At 42.0% G+C, this 19,633-nt stretch overlaps 1 protein-coding gene across 1 annotated transcript in view; it reads right to left on the reverse strand.

The window, feature by feature from the left end:
- Window positions 1-19,633, reverse strand: part of LOC139423238 (glutamate receptor 4) — a 162,750-nt gene that overhangs the window by 37,821 nt on the left and 105,296 nt on the right. The window contains exon 10 of the mRNA XM_071175036.1: window positions 4,351-4,557. Coding sequence (XP_071031137.1) covers window positions 4,351-4,557 — 207 coding nt within the window. The remainder of the gene's footprint in view (window positions 1-4,350; window positions 4,558-19,633) is intronic.

The following is a 19,633-nucleotide window of genomic DNA, read 5'->3' on the forward strand; positions in this document are numbered from 1 at the left end:
AAATCAGCACTCCTATATTGAGAACTGTTTTCCTAGTCGACCCCATCTATCATTAACAAATTTGGCTATCCTTCTATCTGTCACAATCACTAAGCATGCCAATCACAAGCCGAACAACAATAACAATCACGCGTATTCTCTCTCCATCCAGCTATTTTTCATTTAATTTCGCGACTTTTTCTGATGAAAGACATCTTACAATGATCAAGTTTGGAATAGAAAAAGATAGAGAGTCGCTCTAATCCTAGTGGCTTAATTCAAAAGGCTGCAGATCGGGAGAAGGGGATGAAATAACTCGGTTGGAGAAAAATGCTAACAACAAAAGAAATGGAACATCCTGCGAGAGCGAATATTGCTTATTTGTGGCAAATCCACAAACCAGATTATTGTTAGTGATTTAGCAACACTTCTGACCTTGACAGCCTGGGCATCGGCTGTCGGGAATTCGGGATTCATCAACAAAAAATTAATTCAAGTTTTATATATTACAACAAGCCGACACATTGCACGGAGGGAACGAAGGAGAAAGAAAAAAACAGAGATACAATTTCCTTCCTCTTCAGCATAAATGTACTAAAATAACAGGTCGGCTTGCATTGAGGATGCATTAAAATACATGACAGGGCTGACATGGGGGGAGACCTTTTGCAGTGACACAGGCTTTGAAAGAGACTGTCCGAAGGTGAATGGTCACCAGGCAAGGTCTTAGAGACAGTAAAGTGCTGACGGGCTAAGCTCTGGGCTCATAGCTTCCCTCTGCACCGTAAGAGCTCTGCAAGCTCCTTAAGCCTTTATGTGTGCGCGCACACACACAAACACACACAGCACTCACCTCTGTCACCATGAAGTGGTTTGAGAGGCTAGTCAAGGACCATATCACCTCCACCATATCATCTAGGAACCCATTGCAATTTGCAAACGAATACACTGCACACTGCCTTATCTCACCTGGACAAGAGGAATACGTATGTGAGAATGCTGTTCATCGACTACAGCTCTGCTTCCAAACACCATAGTGCCCTCCAATTATGTCACCATGCTCAGGGCCCTGGATCTGAACCCCTCCCTGTGCAATTGTGTCCTAGACTTCCTGATGGGCTGACCCCAGGTGGTGAGGCCAGGCAACAACACCTCCGCCACACTGATCTTTAACACAGGGGTGTGTACTCAGCCCCCTCCAGTACTCCCTGTTAACCCATGACTGCGTGGCTACTCATGACTCCTACTCAATCATCAAGTTTGCTGAGGACATGACAGTGGTAGGCCTGATTACCAACAATGAAGAGACAGCTTACAGGGAGGAGGTTAGAGACCTGCCAGTGGTACCAGGAAAAGAACCTCTCCATCGATGGAAAAAAAAGGAGCTGATCGTAAACTACAGGAGACAGAGGAGGGAGCATGCCCCCATCTACATCAATGGGGCCGGAGTGGAGAGGGTCAAAAGCTTCAAGTTCCTTGGCGTGCACATCACTGAGGACCTGAAATGGTCCCACCACACCGACACCGTTGTGAAGAAGGCGCAACAGCACCTCTACAACCTCAGGCGGCTGAATAAATTCAGCACAGCCACTAAGACCCTCGTGAAAATCTACAGATGCACCCTTGAGAGCATTCTCTCGGGCTACATCACCGCCTGGTACGGCAACTGCACCGCCCTTAACTGAATGGCTCTCGCGGTCAGCCCATCCAGGATATTTACAGCACATTTGCAACACACGCACATACTGTATATAAACTTGCAAACATGATGATGGCCCATGTTGACTTCAATGCTTCCCACAGTTGTGTCAAGTTGGCTGGAAGTCCTTTGGGTGTTGGACCATTCTTAATAAACACTGGAAACTGTTGAGCGTTGCAGTGTTGCAGTTCTTGACACACTCAAACCGGTGCGCCTGGCGCCTACTACCATACTTCGTTCAAAGGCACTTTTATCTTTTGTCCTGCCCATTCACCCGCGGAATGGCACACATGCACAATCCCGGTATTAATTATCTCAAGATTTAAAAATCCTTCTTTAACCTGTCTCCTCCCCTTTATCTACACTGATTGAAGTGGATTTAACAGGTGACTTCCATAAGGGATCATAGCTTCCACCTGGATTCACCTGGTCAGTCTGTCATGGAAATGTTTTGTACATTCAGAGCACATTAAACATGGGACCATTTCTTTTATACTGTTTTTCACACTGTGTATTCATTTACTGTGTTCTTCACATAGCTCATTGTAATACTGATGTACATATCATTCTTAGGTGACCTTTTTGGTGTATCTACACATATTGAATTTGGGTTACTGATACAGTGTTATTGTGGTTGTTAACTGGATTCGTTCTGACATTTGTGATTTCTTGGTTCTAGTCTTTTATTATTATTTGTGTACTTGCTCGACATTTTTGGACATGCATTTCGCTACACCTGCTATAAAATCTTCTAAACTGTGTACGCGACCAATAAACGTTTGATTTTGACACACACACACACACACACACACACACACACACACACACACACACACACACACACACACACACACACACACACACACACACACACACACACACACCCTACACCTGTACATTAACCCTGTTATCTCTCAGAAACACACAAGGTAGCTAAGCACCAGTAAGACCCCTTAACCCCTTTTAGCAGACACAATTTAACCCTCTCAACTCGTACAATTAAAACATCACACACAAAACACTCTTTGTGATTCTTAAAGTAGACACTCTTTGCCTTGACAGTTTTGCGCACTCTTGGCATTCTCTCAACCAGCTTCATGAGGTAATCACCTGGAATACATTTGAAGTAAACAGGTGTGCCTTGTTAAAAGTTAATTTGTGGAATTTCTTTCCTTCTTAATGCATTTGAGCCAATCAGTTGTGTTGTGACAAGGTAGAGGTGGTATACAGAAGATAGACCTATTTGGTAAAGTTTTATTTGGCAAGAACAGCTCAAATAAGCAAAGAGAAATGACAGTCCATCATTACTTTTAAGACATGAAGGTCAGCCAATCTGGAAAATTTCAAGAACTTTAAAAGTTTCTTCAAGTGCAGTCGCAAAAACCATTAAAGTGCAATGATGAAACTGGCTCTCATGAGGACCGTCACAGGAAATTAAGCCCCAGAGTTACCTCTGCTGCAGAGGATAAGTTCATTATAGTTACCAGCCTCAGAAAGTTCAGCCCAAATAAATGTTTCACAGAGTTGAAGTAGCAGACACATCTCAACATCAACTGTTCAGAGGAGAATGCGTGAATCAGGCCTTCGTGGTCGAATTGCTGCAAAGAAACCACTACTAAAGGACTCCAAGAATGAGAGACTTAGGCCAAGAAACACGAGCAATGGACATTAGACCGGTGGAAATGAAAATTTGAGATTTTCAGTTCCAACTGCCGTGTCTTTGTGAGAGGCAGAGTAGGTGAACGGATGATCTCAGCATGTGTGGATCGCACCGTGAAGCATGGCGAAGTTGGTGTGATGGTGCTTTGCTGGTGACACTGATTTATTTAGAATTCAAGGCACACTTAACCAGCATGGCTACCACAGCATTCTGCAGCAATACGGCATCGCATCTGGTTGTCACTTAGTGGGACTATCATTCATTTGTTTTTCAACAGGACAATGACCCAACACACCTCCAGGCTGTGTAAGGGCTATTTTACCAAAAAGGAGAGTGATGTAGTGCTGCATCAGATGACCTGGCCTCCATAATCACCAACCTCAGCCCAATTGAGATAGTTTGGGATGAGTTAGACCGCAGAGTGAATGAAAAGCAGCCGAAAAGCAGCAGAAAAGTGCTCAGAATATGTGGGAGCTCATTCAAGGCTGTTGGAAAAGCATTCCAGGTGAAGCTGGTTGAGAGAATGCCAAGAGTGTGCAAAGTTGTCATCAAGGCAATGGGAGGCTACTTTCAAGAATCTCAAGTATAAAATATATTTTATTTGTTTAACATGTTTTGGTTACTACATGATTCCATATGTATGTGCTATTTCATCGTTTTGATGTCTTCACTATTATTCTGCAATGTAGAAAATATCAAAAATAAAGAAAAACCCTGAAATGAGTAGGTGTGTCAAAACCTTTGACTGGTACTGTAGCGTTTGAAGAAGTCTGGGTAACTTAAACAGATTTTAAGCCGTCTTTGTTTTCTGACAAACCCTGCATGTTTACGGTAACTGATTCTGCTACTTTCAGATAACTAAATAGATGTACAAATGGATGTCAAGTGTGAGTGAAAACCAACAAAAAAAAGAGGCTCAACAAAATCAAGGTGTGCACGCACACCCACCCACCCACCCACCCACACACACCCACACCCCTTTCCCCTGTCCCCTGTCCCCTGTTCCTCTTACCCCGTACACCAGCTCCCCGACCATTCCATTCCAAATCTTGGTCTCCGGGTCCCGGGCGCCGTACTTTCCGTCAGGAACGATAGCGATCTTATACTTGATGCCGATGTGTTTGGCTATCTCCGAGGCCAGGTCCACGCAGTAGCCTTCATACTGGTCGTTGCCCTCGTACAGCTCCCAGTTTTTCTTCAACATGACATAGGGACCCTCCTACAAAGTGACACAGGGACCACAGGGTCAAACTGGCAAACAGGTCCGCCACTTACAGACAGTCACTTACCCAGCAAGCATAACAGGTTCAAATCAGGTCATAATGAGTGACGTTATAATGACGTCAATTCAACCAGTTTAAAGAAATTGGTTGAACTGACATCATATTGATATTATAATTTTTTGTTGTTGGTGAAACTGGGTTGAATTTATGTCATTATAACGTCACTCATTATGACCTGTTGATGACATCGTTTCAACCAGTTTTGCCTGCTGGATTATCTTTGTTCTTTCACTCAAAAACAGACATATAGCAGACAAGTGTGCACACACACATACATAGATATGGAAGATAATAAAAGCCATTGAACACTACACTGGCTATTATTTAAAATGTTACTGTGTGTGTAATACAATTAATACAAAACTTGACACTTGTACGTACGGGATACGCACGGAATACAACGTCCAACGAAATCGTTCTCAACAAGGCAACCAATCAAGTAAATGGCGCAGTAGAATAGAATAAACATTTTAGTATAAGTATAATACAGGAGGCACAATGTATAGTCTAATATTTACACGTGTATTGGGGAAGGGAGGGATGGGGTGCAGTGTTACAGTTTTTCTCAATTGCTAAAACACTAAAACCCATTGGCTGAACAAAGTTCTCAGTTGCCTGGACTCATTTAGCTAATTATGCAGTCTGTTGTCAATACCTTAAACCATTTCACATGGTAAAACACAATTTGCAGATCTCACTTAGACTTTTCAGCAAAATTCTAAACACATTCTCATTCTCAAAACACATTCTGCACTCTAATGCACATGTCATACATACTGGTAAACACAAGTGGCAACAATCAAATAAAGAACATGTCATTGATTGAACACAACCAATCAAAATTGATTTAACCTGTTTCAAATGATGCGACACAACCAATATAAGCCAGTTCAGAGAGCAAACAGGTTGTTGAAGGTGGGAAGGAGAAAGTCTGAGAATGGATAGAAGAAACAATGTGAGAGGACGAGGACGAGTGCGTATGCGAGGTGAGCGACGAGGAGGAAGAGGAGGAGGAGGGCAAGAAAGAGGAAGAGGAGGACGAAGAGGAAGACAAAGAGTGGAAATATCTGATGAAATTCAAGCAACAGTTATAGACCATGTTCTTGTCCATGGACTGACAATGAGGGAAGCAGGACTTAGAGTACAACCCAATTTGAGCCGATTTTCTGTGTCCACCATAGTAAGGACATTCAGAGAAGAGAACAGGTACAGTATACTACTGTATTTTTGTAATTGCAAATTTACTGTACTACACTATATGCAGCAGTTTCAATAGACATTTGTAAAGTTAATCACTCTAAGTATTGTACTGCATGAATATGTTTTGTAACTGCACAACTACTTTTTGTAGAATTGCAAGGCTGCCACATGCAGGTGGAAGGACAGCTATATTCACTAGGGAGCAAGAGGCCGTTATAGTTGGCATGGTCCTTCAAGATAATGCAATACGACTCAGAGAAATCCAGGAACGAGTGATACAAGACAACACACACTTCCAGGGAATCGACAGTGTGAGCATTTCCTCAATTGACCGTGTACCTTTTGAGTGCAACTCACCAAGGGTGAAAGAACTGTGAGCTCAGTATGTGCAAGTAAGTGTACATTCAGAAACATTTACTGTAATCCAGATTGTCTACAGTACTAACACATACTATGTGAATGACATTACTCTTCAGTACATACAATATATGTGAATCAGAAGCCTAATTGTACTCTACAGTATAGCACTGTCTCTGTACGACTTACAAAATCCTACATATAGTATATTGTATTTCTACACAGACAATATTTGACTTGGAATCCTTGGACAGACCCCATGAGTTCATCTTTGTCGATGAAGCCGGCTTCAATCTAACAAAGAGGAGAAGGAGAGGCCGAAACATGATTGGACAGCGGGCCATTGTTGAAGTCCCTGGTCAACGAGGTGGCAATGTCACAATCTGTGCTGCTATCAGCAACCATGGTGTTCTACATCACCATGTTACACTCGGGCCATATAACACCCAGCACCTTCTAAGATTTATTGCCAATCTAAGAGATATTTTATTGGAGCAGCAGGTTCAAGAGCAGGGTCAAGAGCTAAATGAGAATCCCATTCCCATCTATGTGATAGTGTGGGACAATGTCAGTTTCCACCGAGCTGCTCAGGTAAGGGAATGGTTTAACATCAATGGGCAGTTTATGAACTTGTACCACCCTCCATACTCGCCTTTCCTGAATCCGATTGAGGAGTTTTTCTTCTCTTGGAGATGGAAAGTGTATGATAGACAACCCTACACCAGAGTAAATCTGGATTTAAAGCCATGGATTTAGCCTGTGGTGAAATAGGTGAGGAATCATGTCAGGGCTGGATACGGCACACAAGAGGCTTCTTCCCCCGTTGCCTCAGGAGGGACAATATTGCTTGTGATGTCGACGAAGTGCCTGACCCAGCCCAAAGACAAGAAGAAGCACATTGATCACGTTTACTCCTTTGATTTTTGTCCCCTTTAGTATTGTATATTGTAGTACAGTGCATTGTAGGCTGTATACTGTACAATGGACAAATTGTATGGCCCTGAACATTGTGCTTTCCATTTATTAACAGTATTGACTGCTCAATAGATTGACTGGTTGCAGGTTCATATGAACAAATAACAAGAATTACAGTATCACAGTGACAAAGGACAAGTTTGTGAGATGCAGGGTACAGTACTGTAAAAATAGGGGTACAAGGAGGAGGAAGAACAAAAAACAAAATTGGGAAGAGCAAAGCAGAGTAGTAATTTCTGATCAATTTTGAGCATCTATGATAGAACATGTTTTCAAAAGACAATGACGGAAAAATATGAATATTTTTTTAGATTCACTGAGAATTGTATGTTTTGAACAATGTGTTTTCTATTTTTCGGTGTATTGTTTACTGACTGCTTGAGAGTGTATATCATTTTGATCACTTTGTTTATGATTTGAGAGCAGTGTTTGATTTTGAACACAGGTAAAACTGTTTTGAGGCGAATGTTTCATTTTGCTAGAGGAGTCAGAGGTTATGTAAATAGTGCTTGAAGATGAGGTTTTGTGTTTAATGTTTTCAGGAAATGGAGCAAAGTTTCAGAAATGGTGTTTTAGCAATTGAGAAAAACTGTAAACTGAGCCGTATAAGAAGAGTCTGGTAGCAGCAGTTGTGATGCATATGTGTGTGTGTGTGTGTGTGTGTGTGTGTGTGTGTGTGTGTGTGTGTGTGTGTGTGTGTGTGTGTGTGTGTGTGCATGAGTGGTAAAGTATGGTATGAGAAAGGGAGAGAGACAGAGAACGAAAGAAAGAAAGAAAAAGAGAGGGAGTATAAGGGAGAGAAAGAAAGTGAGAACACATAGGGTCAGAGATATAGACAGACAGAAAGAAAGAGAGAACACATAGGGTCAGAGATATAGACAGACAGAAAGAAAGTGAGAACACATAGGGTCAGAGATATAGACAGACAGAAAGAAAGTGAGAACACATAGGGTCAGAGATATAGACAGACAGAAAGAAAGTGAGAACACATAGGGTCAGAGATATAGACAGACAGAAAGAAAGTGAGAACACATAGGGTCAGAGATATAGACAGACAGAAAGAAAGTGAGAACACATAGGGTCAGAGATATAGACAGACAGAAAGAAAGTGAGAACACATAGGGTCAGAGATATAGACAGACAGAAAGAAAGTGAGAACACATAGGGTCAGAGATATAGACAGACAGAAAGAAAGTGAGAACACATAGGGTCAGAGATATAGACAGACAGAAAGAAAGTGAGAACACATAGGGTCAGAGATATAGACAGACAGAAAGAAAGTGAGAACACATAGGGTCAGAGATATAGACAGACAGAAAGAAAGTGAGAACACATAGGGTCAGAGATATAGACAGACAGAAAGAAAGAGACGTGAGGACGAACGGCGTACATTCTCTTGCCTCCTGTACTCAATGTAAAAATAACGTTCCATAAGGAACTGCTAAAGCTGCCCGTTCCTTTACTAATGGCAGGAAATCAATCATCTGATTTGCTGATGCCGAAAAAAATTATCTAGATAAAAAAAACTCCCTCGGTTGATAGTTCATAGTTTCTTAAAAATTACATCTTCGTGGAACGTGGCCAAATGTATATTGAGAACAAGCAATATATTCTGGGGTTCTGCTCGACATCACACTGCCCCAGGGCATTTGAAGCAATAGTAAACCAAAAGCTGAGGCATTTTTCAAGACATTGGCGAGATACATTTAAATTAAATGGTTTTCTTTTCACAGAAGCTTTTTTCAGGGCAAATATCAGAAAATAGTAATGGTGTCATGGTGCAAGAAAAAATGGTTACAGTGAAATATGTAGATAAAATACTATGTAACAGGAAAAAAAGGTAGAAAAATACTTAAAGAAAGGTGAAAGAACATTGAAAGAACACTAAAAAGAGAGTATTTTCAAGACTCTTCACGTCCAAGTTGATCATGGCTGACAAGCTGGCCAATACACTCCCACACCACATCAGTGGATAATGAACACAAGTAGACATGGCGTTACACACACACACACACACACACACACACACACACACACACACACACACACACACACACACACACACACACACACACACACACACACACACACACACTATTTTAGAGGGGGCAAGAAGTAGGTGAAGATAGAAGGGGGTTGAATTTCACATTTTTCAAACACCTGAAACAGCTTTTTCCTGCAATCTAGTGCCATAATCATTATGCCTAATTCTGTCAAAACATACAGTATGTCTATTTTTATGCATAGCTCTTTGCTGGTTCAAATGTAATTATGAGAGTGTCCTTCTGACTTTTGTAAATCACACATCTAAATATACTGCACTACTAAATATACTGCACTATGATGCTCACCTGTCCTATGCCAGAAAGCATGAAGTTTCAGAGCATAGTCACTTTTATACCTCCTGAATCAACCCCGCTCTTTAAGTCAACCAGCGCGAACCCAAAGGAAGACAAGGTGGGCTCGACGGGGACGAAATCCACCCCCAGCCCACCTGAGGAGGTTGAGTTTGAACCACAACAAGAACTTTTGGTGATCAACATATCACCAGGGCCTCTAACGGATGCCCAAGGGTCAGTCCTGTGTAAAGGACTTTCTTTCTCCCCTTCTAATAGGATGGGCCCCTTAGCATTGAAAGTTGACACTTTCAAATTGGTTCGACAATTACATTTAAATAATGTATTATTGGCTAACAGGCAATCATTTTGTAATGGCAATGGAGTGTTTAGACACTACAATGCATCTGGTATTTCTGATGTGAGAAAACAAACAACTTTCAAAAAGAAGTCGAGTTTTGTACGACCAATTCGAAAGTGTTTTACCACCCGAGAACAGGTAAAGAATACAACATCCAAAGCTTCATTAATTGTAGCACCGCAAATGTCATATACACTACATGGCCAAAAGTACGAGTGGATTTGGCTATTTCAGCCACACCAGTTGCTGACAGGTGTATAAAATCGAGCACATAGCCATGCAATCTCCATAGACAAACATTGGTAGTAGAATGGCCCGTGCTGAAGAGCTCAGTGACTTTCAACGTGACACCGTCATAGGATGCCACCTTTCCAACAAGTCAGTTGGTCAAATTTCTGCCCTGCTAGAGCTGCCCCGGTCAACTGCAAGTGCTGTTATTGTGAAGTGGAAACTTCTGAGAGCAACAATGGCTCAGCCGCGAAGTGGTAGGCCACACAAAGTCACAGAACGGGGCCGAGTGCTGAAAAAATTGTCTGTCCTCGGTTGCAACACTCACTACCGAGTTCCAAACTGCCTCTGGAAGCAAAGTCAGCACAAGAACTGTTCTCGGGAGCTACATGAAATGGGTTTTCATGGCCTAGCATCCGCACACAAGCCTAAGATCACCAGTCGGCTGGGGTGGTGTAAAGCTCGCTGCCATTGGACTCATGCTTCACCATCTCTGTTTGGCGGATGCCAGGAGAACGCTACCTTTCCCAATGCATACTGCCAACTGTACATTTTGGTGGAGGAGGAATAATGGTCTGGGGCTGAGCCCCTTAGTTCCAGTGAATGGAAACCTTAACGATACAGCATACAATGACATTCTACAAGATTCTGTGCTTCCAACTTTGTGGGGAAGGCCCTTTCCTGTTCCAGCATGACACTGCCCCCATGCACAAAGCGAGATCCATACAGAAATGGTTTGTTGAGATCGGTGTGGGAGAACTCAACTGGCCTGCACAGAGCCCTGACCTCAACCTCATCAAACACCTTTGGGATGAATTGGAACGCCGACTGCGAGCCAGGCCTAATTGCCCAACATCAGTGCCCACCCTCCTAATGCTCTTAACTGAATGGAAGCAAGTCCCCGCAGGAATGTTCCAACATCTATTGGAAAGCCTTCCCAGAAGAGTGGAGGCTGTTATAGTAGCAAAAGCGGGACCAACATCATATTAATGCCCATCATTTTGGAATGAGATGGTCGACCATTAGATGTCCTCATACTTTTGGCCATGTAGTGTACATGCTCAAATACATCTGTGGAGCTGCTTATATTGGTCAAACTAAACAAGCATTGAAACTTCGCATTACAGAACACAAGGCTGCTATTCAAAATAAAAACACGGACTATGCCGTTGCTTGCCACTGCATTGAAGCCAATCATAGCTCACCTTCCTCCCTGCGCTTTGTAGCAATAGAACGATTCAAATTTCACCAAATCGAGATGATATTGTACGTAAACTAAAACAAAGAGAGGCATTTTGGCAGTACTTCTTAGACACTGTGGTTCCAAAGGGGCTAAATGATGTCTTAATTTCGATATATAATGTTGCCTTGATTTTTGGGGTCTCTGTGTCTCCGGTTCACAGACACCCAAATATCACCTATGTATATTTTCACTTGGCCTATTGATTAAAAAGACACACTATTTATGTTTTTATTTTGTGCTATAATTTGCCATTTAGCTTGAAACATATTATTATTATTTCTTTTGTACATTGTTGTCTCAGTGAGCCACTAGGCAATACATAGGAGCTACTGTAAGTGCAATGATCAGGTCACTCTGAGGAAGACGTCAGCTTGACAATGGATTAAAGTGAGAAATCAATCTCTGCCTTTTTTTTGTTTTTGTTTTTACCTCAAATTAGTCCGTTTGGAAGTTTTTCTTGGTAAGCCTGCATACTCACCGGACATGTCACCCGTTGAGCATGTGATTATATTTTTAAAGAAAATAAATATGCTTCCTGCATCTCTCCTAAACTCTGGGAACAAAAATTTAAATAATTTGAGTCTTATTCAGTACACATAGTAAATGTTTGTTTTTCTAAAGCCTAGCAACCTTGCCAGCAGGCATGCCAGCTAATATGGTTAAACAAGCTACTCTAACTTGATCGATAGCCTGAAATGGCTTTGTGGCTCGTTATGAGGTTAGGAGATTGGGAATGTTTTGAGCCCCACCTGTTGCATGTTATTTTGGCATTAAAACGTGTCATATATCAGTCTGCAAACAATGTAAACAAAAACATTGAGTTAATAAAGCCACATCCAAACTTGGTCTCTTTTTTGCTTTCTGGAGTAAGGCAGCTCCAAAATGCAGGTGTTTCAGCCTAGCTCAGTGCTTTCTGTGGTGGTGGGACAGCCAGCGGAAAATGCGGTGTGTAGGGGTTGGTAATGTTCTCTAGTTGCGCCGTGATTGGTTCAGTGTTCTGTCACTCATGGGGACACTACGTCACAGCAAAATCTAAGGGTAGAGCCCCAGGGTGTCTGTAGTGACGCATCTAGGACTGAGATGCAGTGCCTTAGACCGCTTAGACCGCTTAGACAGAGGTCTAAGGCACCTCACCTCAGTGCTAGAGGTGTAAATACAGACACCCTGGTTCGAATCCAGGCTGTATCACAACCGGCTGTGATTGGGAGTCCCATAGGGCAGCGCACAATTGGCCCGGTGTAGGCCGTCATTGTAAATAAGAATTTGTTCTTAACTGACTTGCCTAGTTAAATAAAAGGTTAAACAAATAAAATAAGTGCCCATCCAAGAAGGCTCAAGGTCATTGACCACAGATACAATTATTTCAAATCACGTTATATATCTACAGTAGCTTTGATTGTACTGATACTTTCAAAATCTTAGCTAGCAGTCATCATGAATCAAGTCGACAATCTACGGGCAAATTCTGTGACCTGTTTCAGGAAACTAGGTGTATGTCGTGGAACACTACTTCCCAGGAGAGCCATTTGAACATAAAAAATAGTTTTTGGGGCAGAAATGCCTTCTCGAACATGTGAACTTTCATAACAAACTTGTATGCCATCTGTAAATACGAATAAAATGGTTAAATTACCAGTCTAGTTGGTTTAGCCACAGAAAAATGCATTCCTGCTAGCCATGGTTGGCTGAGATAATGAGTGGGCTGGACTTGCCGAGAGATGAGTTTGGATTGGTCTGCCAGCTGGTCAGTATGTCTTGGTAATCCCATCTAACACTGCTTTTTTTTAAATGGGTGTGGCAGGAAGCGTAGTGGTTAGAGCGTTGGGCCAGTAACTGAAAGGTTGTTAGGTCGAATCCCCGAGCTGACAAGGTAAAACTATGTCGTTCTGCCCCTGAACAAGGCAGTTAACCCACTGTTCCCAGGCCGTAATTGTAAATAATATTTTTTTCTTAACTGACAACAGTAATTACCAGCAGCACAGTTACAGTCACCAACTCTCTGGATAACATGAAAACAGCCTAACCAGCTCTGCTAGGGTGACTAAAATGATCAGAGAGGGTTGTTTTCTCATTTGTGTCTGGAAGTAGCTAGCAAGTTAGCCAATGTTAGCCAGTTAGCTTGGGTGCTTGACTGCTGTTGTGAGGTCAGAACGTTCGTATTAACCCTACTCATCGGCCAGAGTGTCCAGAGTGCACTCTGAACGCTCAGAGAGCGAACCGCTCTGAATATACAAACCAACAATCTGACATAACAGCCTAACCAGCTCTGCTAGGGCGAGTAATGTTCAGTGAGCTGCTCTCTCATTTGTGCCTGGAAGCAGCTTGCAAGTTAGCTTGGGTTCTTGACTTCTGTTGTTAGTACAGAACGCTCAGATCAACCCTTAAAGAGATGGGTGGGGCTAAAGCTTAAGAGGGTGTGAACGATGCTGAATGGGAGTAGACGAAGAAGGGCTCTCCAGTAATAGTACCAAAACATTCCAAGGCCATTTTCTCAAAAGTGAATTTACAAGTTTATCAACTAATAGATAAAACAGCAATGAGTTGTTTGGGAGGAATCAGTGGCTAACTGCAAGCATTGCAATGCAATCACTAGCCTGCTATTCAGTGGAGTGGGTCCCAAGTCTGGATTTAAGGGTCTCATTTCCAAGCTTAAAAGGATAAACATTCAATATTGGCCATGCTGTCAATCCAGCATGACTTCTGCCGCATTCAAAACTGGAATATTGGAATTGGGAAATCTCTGACTTCAGTGAGTTCCTGTTCAAATGAGCACAGCACAAGGTGAGTCCAAAAATGTATTGTATGCTGTTGCAACATACCAGGGAGATATGTATGTATACTGTAGCTAAGAAAGCAATACTAAGTGTATGTTTTGTAGTAAAATGTTAGTTGCCCATGTGCCTCACCCTAATAATGTGGTCCCTTTTCCCCTCATAACTTAGCCTACTGTTCTGACTTGGTGGTGCACATGTAGCCCATAGCCTGTTTTAGATAAATGTTATCATCAAATATTTTAAGAGCTTTCATTGTCTGCTTATATGCCCCCTTTATTTATCCTACGGTTCTGACTTGGTGTACAGGGAGAATACTGTAAGAACGGCCCATGTTCTGAATTCTGTCGCTGTACATTTCAAAAGTTCTGAATTATATATATATATATATATATATATAGGTCCATCCTAGCTCGTTCATGAATGCCTCTTATCCGCTCGCCGTCCCCTTATGCCATAGTTTGTACATCTCAATTGTCAGTAGAAACCACTTTTGTTTAAGCAAGTCAGCCATATCAGCTATGTTTTTTTTATAGGGCAGTAAAAGAGGCTGAATGAACTGTTTTGCTGCCTGACAAGGCTCTGCTGATAGCCATCAGTGGTAAGGTGTTGGGACAGCTTTATCTAACAGTTTGTGGGCACAGTTTGTCACCGTTATAGTGCAATTAATGTATTGTTTAGTGTTGTGTTGTGTAGTGGCTTTGCTGGCATGCATCTAAAAAAAAAAGTGGGGAGTTTGCCCCACCTAGATTCACATGCTAAAATTGCCACAGAAAGCCAACATCATAAACTTGCTGGGTGGCTAGTGTTAGAAAAACAACAAAACATGTTTGTTTTATTTATTCATCAAGAAAGTATCCATAGGCTACATAGCTTGATCAAATAGATGTACAAACATACCTCCAGGGAGTCCTGCCCATCACTATACACTCTCTCCTCCTCTTTGCTCCATGCTGCACCTTGGAAGGAATCACTTACAAGGGAGAATGGAGGGGGGGGGTACTCTTTGCCTGGTCCAGTCAGTGTGACCCCTCTGCAAAATACCGCTGATAAATCTTTTTTTTATAAATAATTACGTCAAACTTGGGCTTAAATATGAAGTTGAGTAATTAATTAAACAACTGAAATGTTTTAAAAGAGGACAAATCTGAGGGGGCACGTGCCCTTGTGCCCTGTATGAGCATGATACATCTGCACACACACGTATATATTGAAGACAATAAATGCATGTGAGTTGACATTCAAATTGACAGATGCAGTCTGTCTGATAGATGATGAGTACGTACAACAAGAAGCATCATAATGATGGCTCTAGACTATATACTTGGCTATATATTGACCTTAAACATCCAATCACACTAGGGTTATATACACCAAACAAAGCACTCCATGTATCTTTCTCTCTAACCCATAACCTCAATTCTAACCCTAATTCTAACCCTAACCCTAACCACTAAGCTTAAAATACACTGGAAAAAATATAAACGAAACATGTAAAGTGTTGGTCCCATGTTTCATGAGCTGAAATAAAAGATCACCAAAAATTATTATGCACCAAAAGCTTATTTCGCTCAAATTCTGTGCACAATTTTTTTTCATCCCTTTTAGTGAAATGTTTTCCTTTGCCAAGATAATTCATCCACCTGACAGTTGTGGAATATCAAGAAGCTGAATAAATAGCATGATCATTACACAGATACACCTTGTGCTAGGGACAATAAAAGGCTGTTCTAAAATGTGCAGTTTTGTTACAGTACACAATGCCACAGATGTCTCAAGTTTTGAGGGAGTGTGCAATTGGCATGCTGACTGCAGGAATGTCCACCAGAGCTGTTGCCAGAGAATGTAATGTTCATTTCTATACCATAAGCCACCTCAACATTATTTTAGAGAATTTGGCAGGATGTCCAACCGGTCTCACAAATGCAGACAATGTGTAATCACGTCAGCCCAGAACCTCCACATCTGGCTTCTTCACCTACGGGATGGTCTGAGATCAGCCACCCGGACAGGTGATGAAACTGTGGGTTTGCACAAGAATTTCTGCACAAACTGTCAGAAAACATCTCAGGGAAGCTCATCTGCATGCTCGTCGTACTCACCAAGGTCTTGACCTGACTGCAGTTCGCCATCGTATCCGACTTCAGTGGGCAAATGCTCACCTTTGATGGCTACTGGCACGCTGGAGATGTGTGCTCTTCATGGATGAATCCCGGTTTCAACTGTACCGGGGACATGGCAGATGTGCGTCATGAGGGCGAGCGGTTTGCTGATGTCAACGCTGAGAACAAAGTGCCACATGGTGGCGGTGGGATTATGGTATGGGCAGGCATAAGCTACGGACAATGAACAAAATTGCATTTTATCGATGGCAATTTGAATGCAAAGCGATACTGTGACAAGATTCTGAGGCCCATTGTCGTGCCATTCATCCACCGCCTCATGTTTTAGCATGATAATGCACAGCCCCAAGGCGCTAGTATCTGTACACAATTCCTGGAAGCTGAAAATGTCCCAGTTATTCTATGGCCTGCATACTCACCGGACATGTCACCCATTGAGCCTGTTCGGAATGCTCTGGATCCACTTGTATGAAGATGGTGTTCCAGTTCAAGCCAATATCCAGCAACTTCACACAACCATTGAAGAGGAGTGGGACAACGTTCCACAGGCCACAGTCAACAGCCTGATCAGCTCTATGCGAAGGAGATGTCGCGCTGCATGAGACAAATGGTGGTCACACCAGATACTGACTGGTTTTCTGATCCACGCCCCTACCTTTTTTTGTAAGGTAACTGTGACCAACAGATGCATATCTGTATTCCCAGTCATGTGAAATTCATAGATTAGGGCCTTATAAATGTATTTCAATTGACTGATTTCCTTATGAACTATAACTCAGGAAAATCTTTGAAATTGTTGCGCGTTGCGTTTCAATTTTTGTTCAGTGTAGCTTGTTTTCCATGTGGGGGCTGGCGAAATATTCCCGAATCCCTGGAATTGTTCTTGTTTTACTAGCCTTTGAGGACTTCTAGTCCCCTTAAGGATATTAAAACCACTGGAGACTCCTTTGGTGTCTTCAGAGTTAGGTACTGTAAATCGGCCTTTAGTTTTTCTCCAAAAACAATACACATAGGGCCTTATTGTCCCTGGGCCAATTTAGAGAGCGGACAGAGGAATGTTATAATGAGGAATGTGTTTGTTTTAGTTGATTGTGTTTTTATGTATATTATGTATATTTATGTTTGTCTGTGCTGAATTTGAGTTGTTTCTATTGTATTAGATTTTTTTGAAATTGTATGTGCATGGCTCCCTTGAAAAAGAGACACTGGTCTCAATGGTGACTCCCTGCTAAAATTCCACACACACACACACACACACACACACACACACACACACACACACACACACACACACACACACACACACACACACACACACACACACACACACACACACACACACACACACACACACACTCTCACTCTCACTCTCACTCTCACTCTCACTCTCACTCTCTCAAAACAGCTCCTCTGTGTCCCAGTCATCACCAACCACTTATTGCACAATTCAAACCTTTATTTTTCACTTGGCTGCATGACATTTAATAAATTGAGCACATTTCAAGAATTACGTAGAAAAAGCTATATTAAAACATCCAAGGTGCTTTCTCAGCTGAGGTTCAAGTGCTATCAGTAAGTCCCCCCCAGCTGCTGTGGTTGGGATAAAACACCATTCTGTTGCCTTGAGGGTGAAATGGGTATTTGATTTCTGACATACCCTCATTTCTAGTTCTCAAATACCTTTCTGATTCTGACATACCAATCAGCAAACAGGGGACGTCCTAAAGACATTAGGAAATGTTTCCCCTTGGTCCCTTGTAGGGTTTGGCACAATTTTGTCCCATGTACGCTCTGAGAAGGTTAAAACATGACGTTTACCTCGCTACCATAACGAGACATTCAGTTCTGTAGGCCTAAAAAGGTGTGCAGCTCCAAGCCAAAATACATTCAGTCAGAGTGCCATTGTGATAAAGTATTTTAATTATCTGACTTAACACCAATTTTAATGGCTTTTTTGTGTGAAACGCTTTGAAGAATATAGCCTATGAATCGGGCGAGCGACGGACAAAGGAATTTACTATCAGTCTCGAGATGAGCCATATTCAGAGCTACCACGGTGGATGAAGGATTACTATACCAGTCCAAATGAAGGCTTGTCATCAGAAATAATTGCATATTTACATGACAAACAGCTGAACAGACGCTACCTGGCTCTTTTCAAAGTTTAGTGTGAATGACACTTCACTATAGGTGAATCAAGGGGGAGCTCCTAGACGGCATACATATTAGGAAGCATAACAACTGATGATGCCCTACTCCTGATATCTCATCCATCCTCTCCCAAAACTTTATCGATAAACTTTGTATCTGACAATAACAAACTTCTGTACAGTTGAGGTTCAATGCATTACCAAACCAGGTTTGAGTTACAGTTTTGGCTTATCATGGTTGGCAAAGAATGTAATACGGAAGTAAAAGCTTAATTGGTGTGTATTACAGTAAACAAACATTATCAAGTGCATTATCAAGCGCAAACACACATTACAGATGCTATCCCAGACAGCCAGCATAGTTAAACACTGATATTATCATGCTCTATGGAAGCGTGGTGATGTGGTTTGTATGAGCTGAAATTAGGCAGTACTTTAGAAGGTATAAAGCTCTTATATACAAAAGCTGAATGGAAACTCACAGATTCAGAGCAGCCTCAGAGCATTTTTCTTGTTAGTTTGTTAACATCATCTTAACATCCATTTCAACATAAAATACTGTATCAACCATAATCACCTGGAATATGCCAGGCATGGAAATTCATGCAATAAGAACATTTGTATCCTAGAGTTGTTTGAGACACACGCACGCAAGCCCACACACACACAGTTAAGTACAACCATGTTGATGTGATGTTTGATAAGAAGAACAAGCATTCTCGTGGCCTTAGGCAGGACGAAGGGTCCATTGTGGCTCCTATCTCTCTCCTTCTAAAAAAACACATAATTTGGTCAGACTGTGTCCATTTTGTGTCTTCTTGAGGGGGTTCATTTTGGCTCTGGATAGATCCATCCCTTGGGTCAGTTAACTAATAAGGTGTGCATTAGAAGTCATGACGCAGCTCTCTGTTGCATCAGTCTGTTTCTTTAGGGGGTTCACTCTGGCTCTGGTTACGTCCAATACCGTCCGTCAGTTTCCCAATATGGGCTTTCATTTGGGCTCTGCTTGTGTCCAGTTTCTCAGTTTCTTAAAATGGGTTTCCTCACCAGGGGCTGAAAAGAGGAGGATTCTGCTGAGGTATGACTCTCCAATCCCATTTCCATCCCTCCTCTACTCACTCTGTCTTTTCTTACCCTGTTCTCTCCATCTCCTCTTATCTAGTCAGCCACCTTCACTCTCAAAAACACAGCACATCTTCACCGTTTTCACAATATCATGCCGACCCAAACCAAACTGTGCCAAACTGTGGAAATTATCTTTTTACATT

Source organism: Oncorhynchus clarkii, chromosome 12 (assembly GCF_045791955.1).
Source record: "Oncorhynchus clarkii lewisi isolate Uvic-CL-2024 chromosome 12, UVic_Ocla_1.0, whole genome shotgun sequence".
Classification (NCBI taxonomy): domain Eukaryota; kingdom Metazoa; phylum Chordata; class Actinopteri; order Salmoniformes; family Salmonidae; genus Oncorhynchus; species Oncorhynchus clarkii.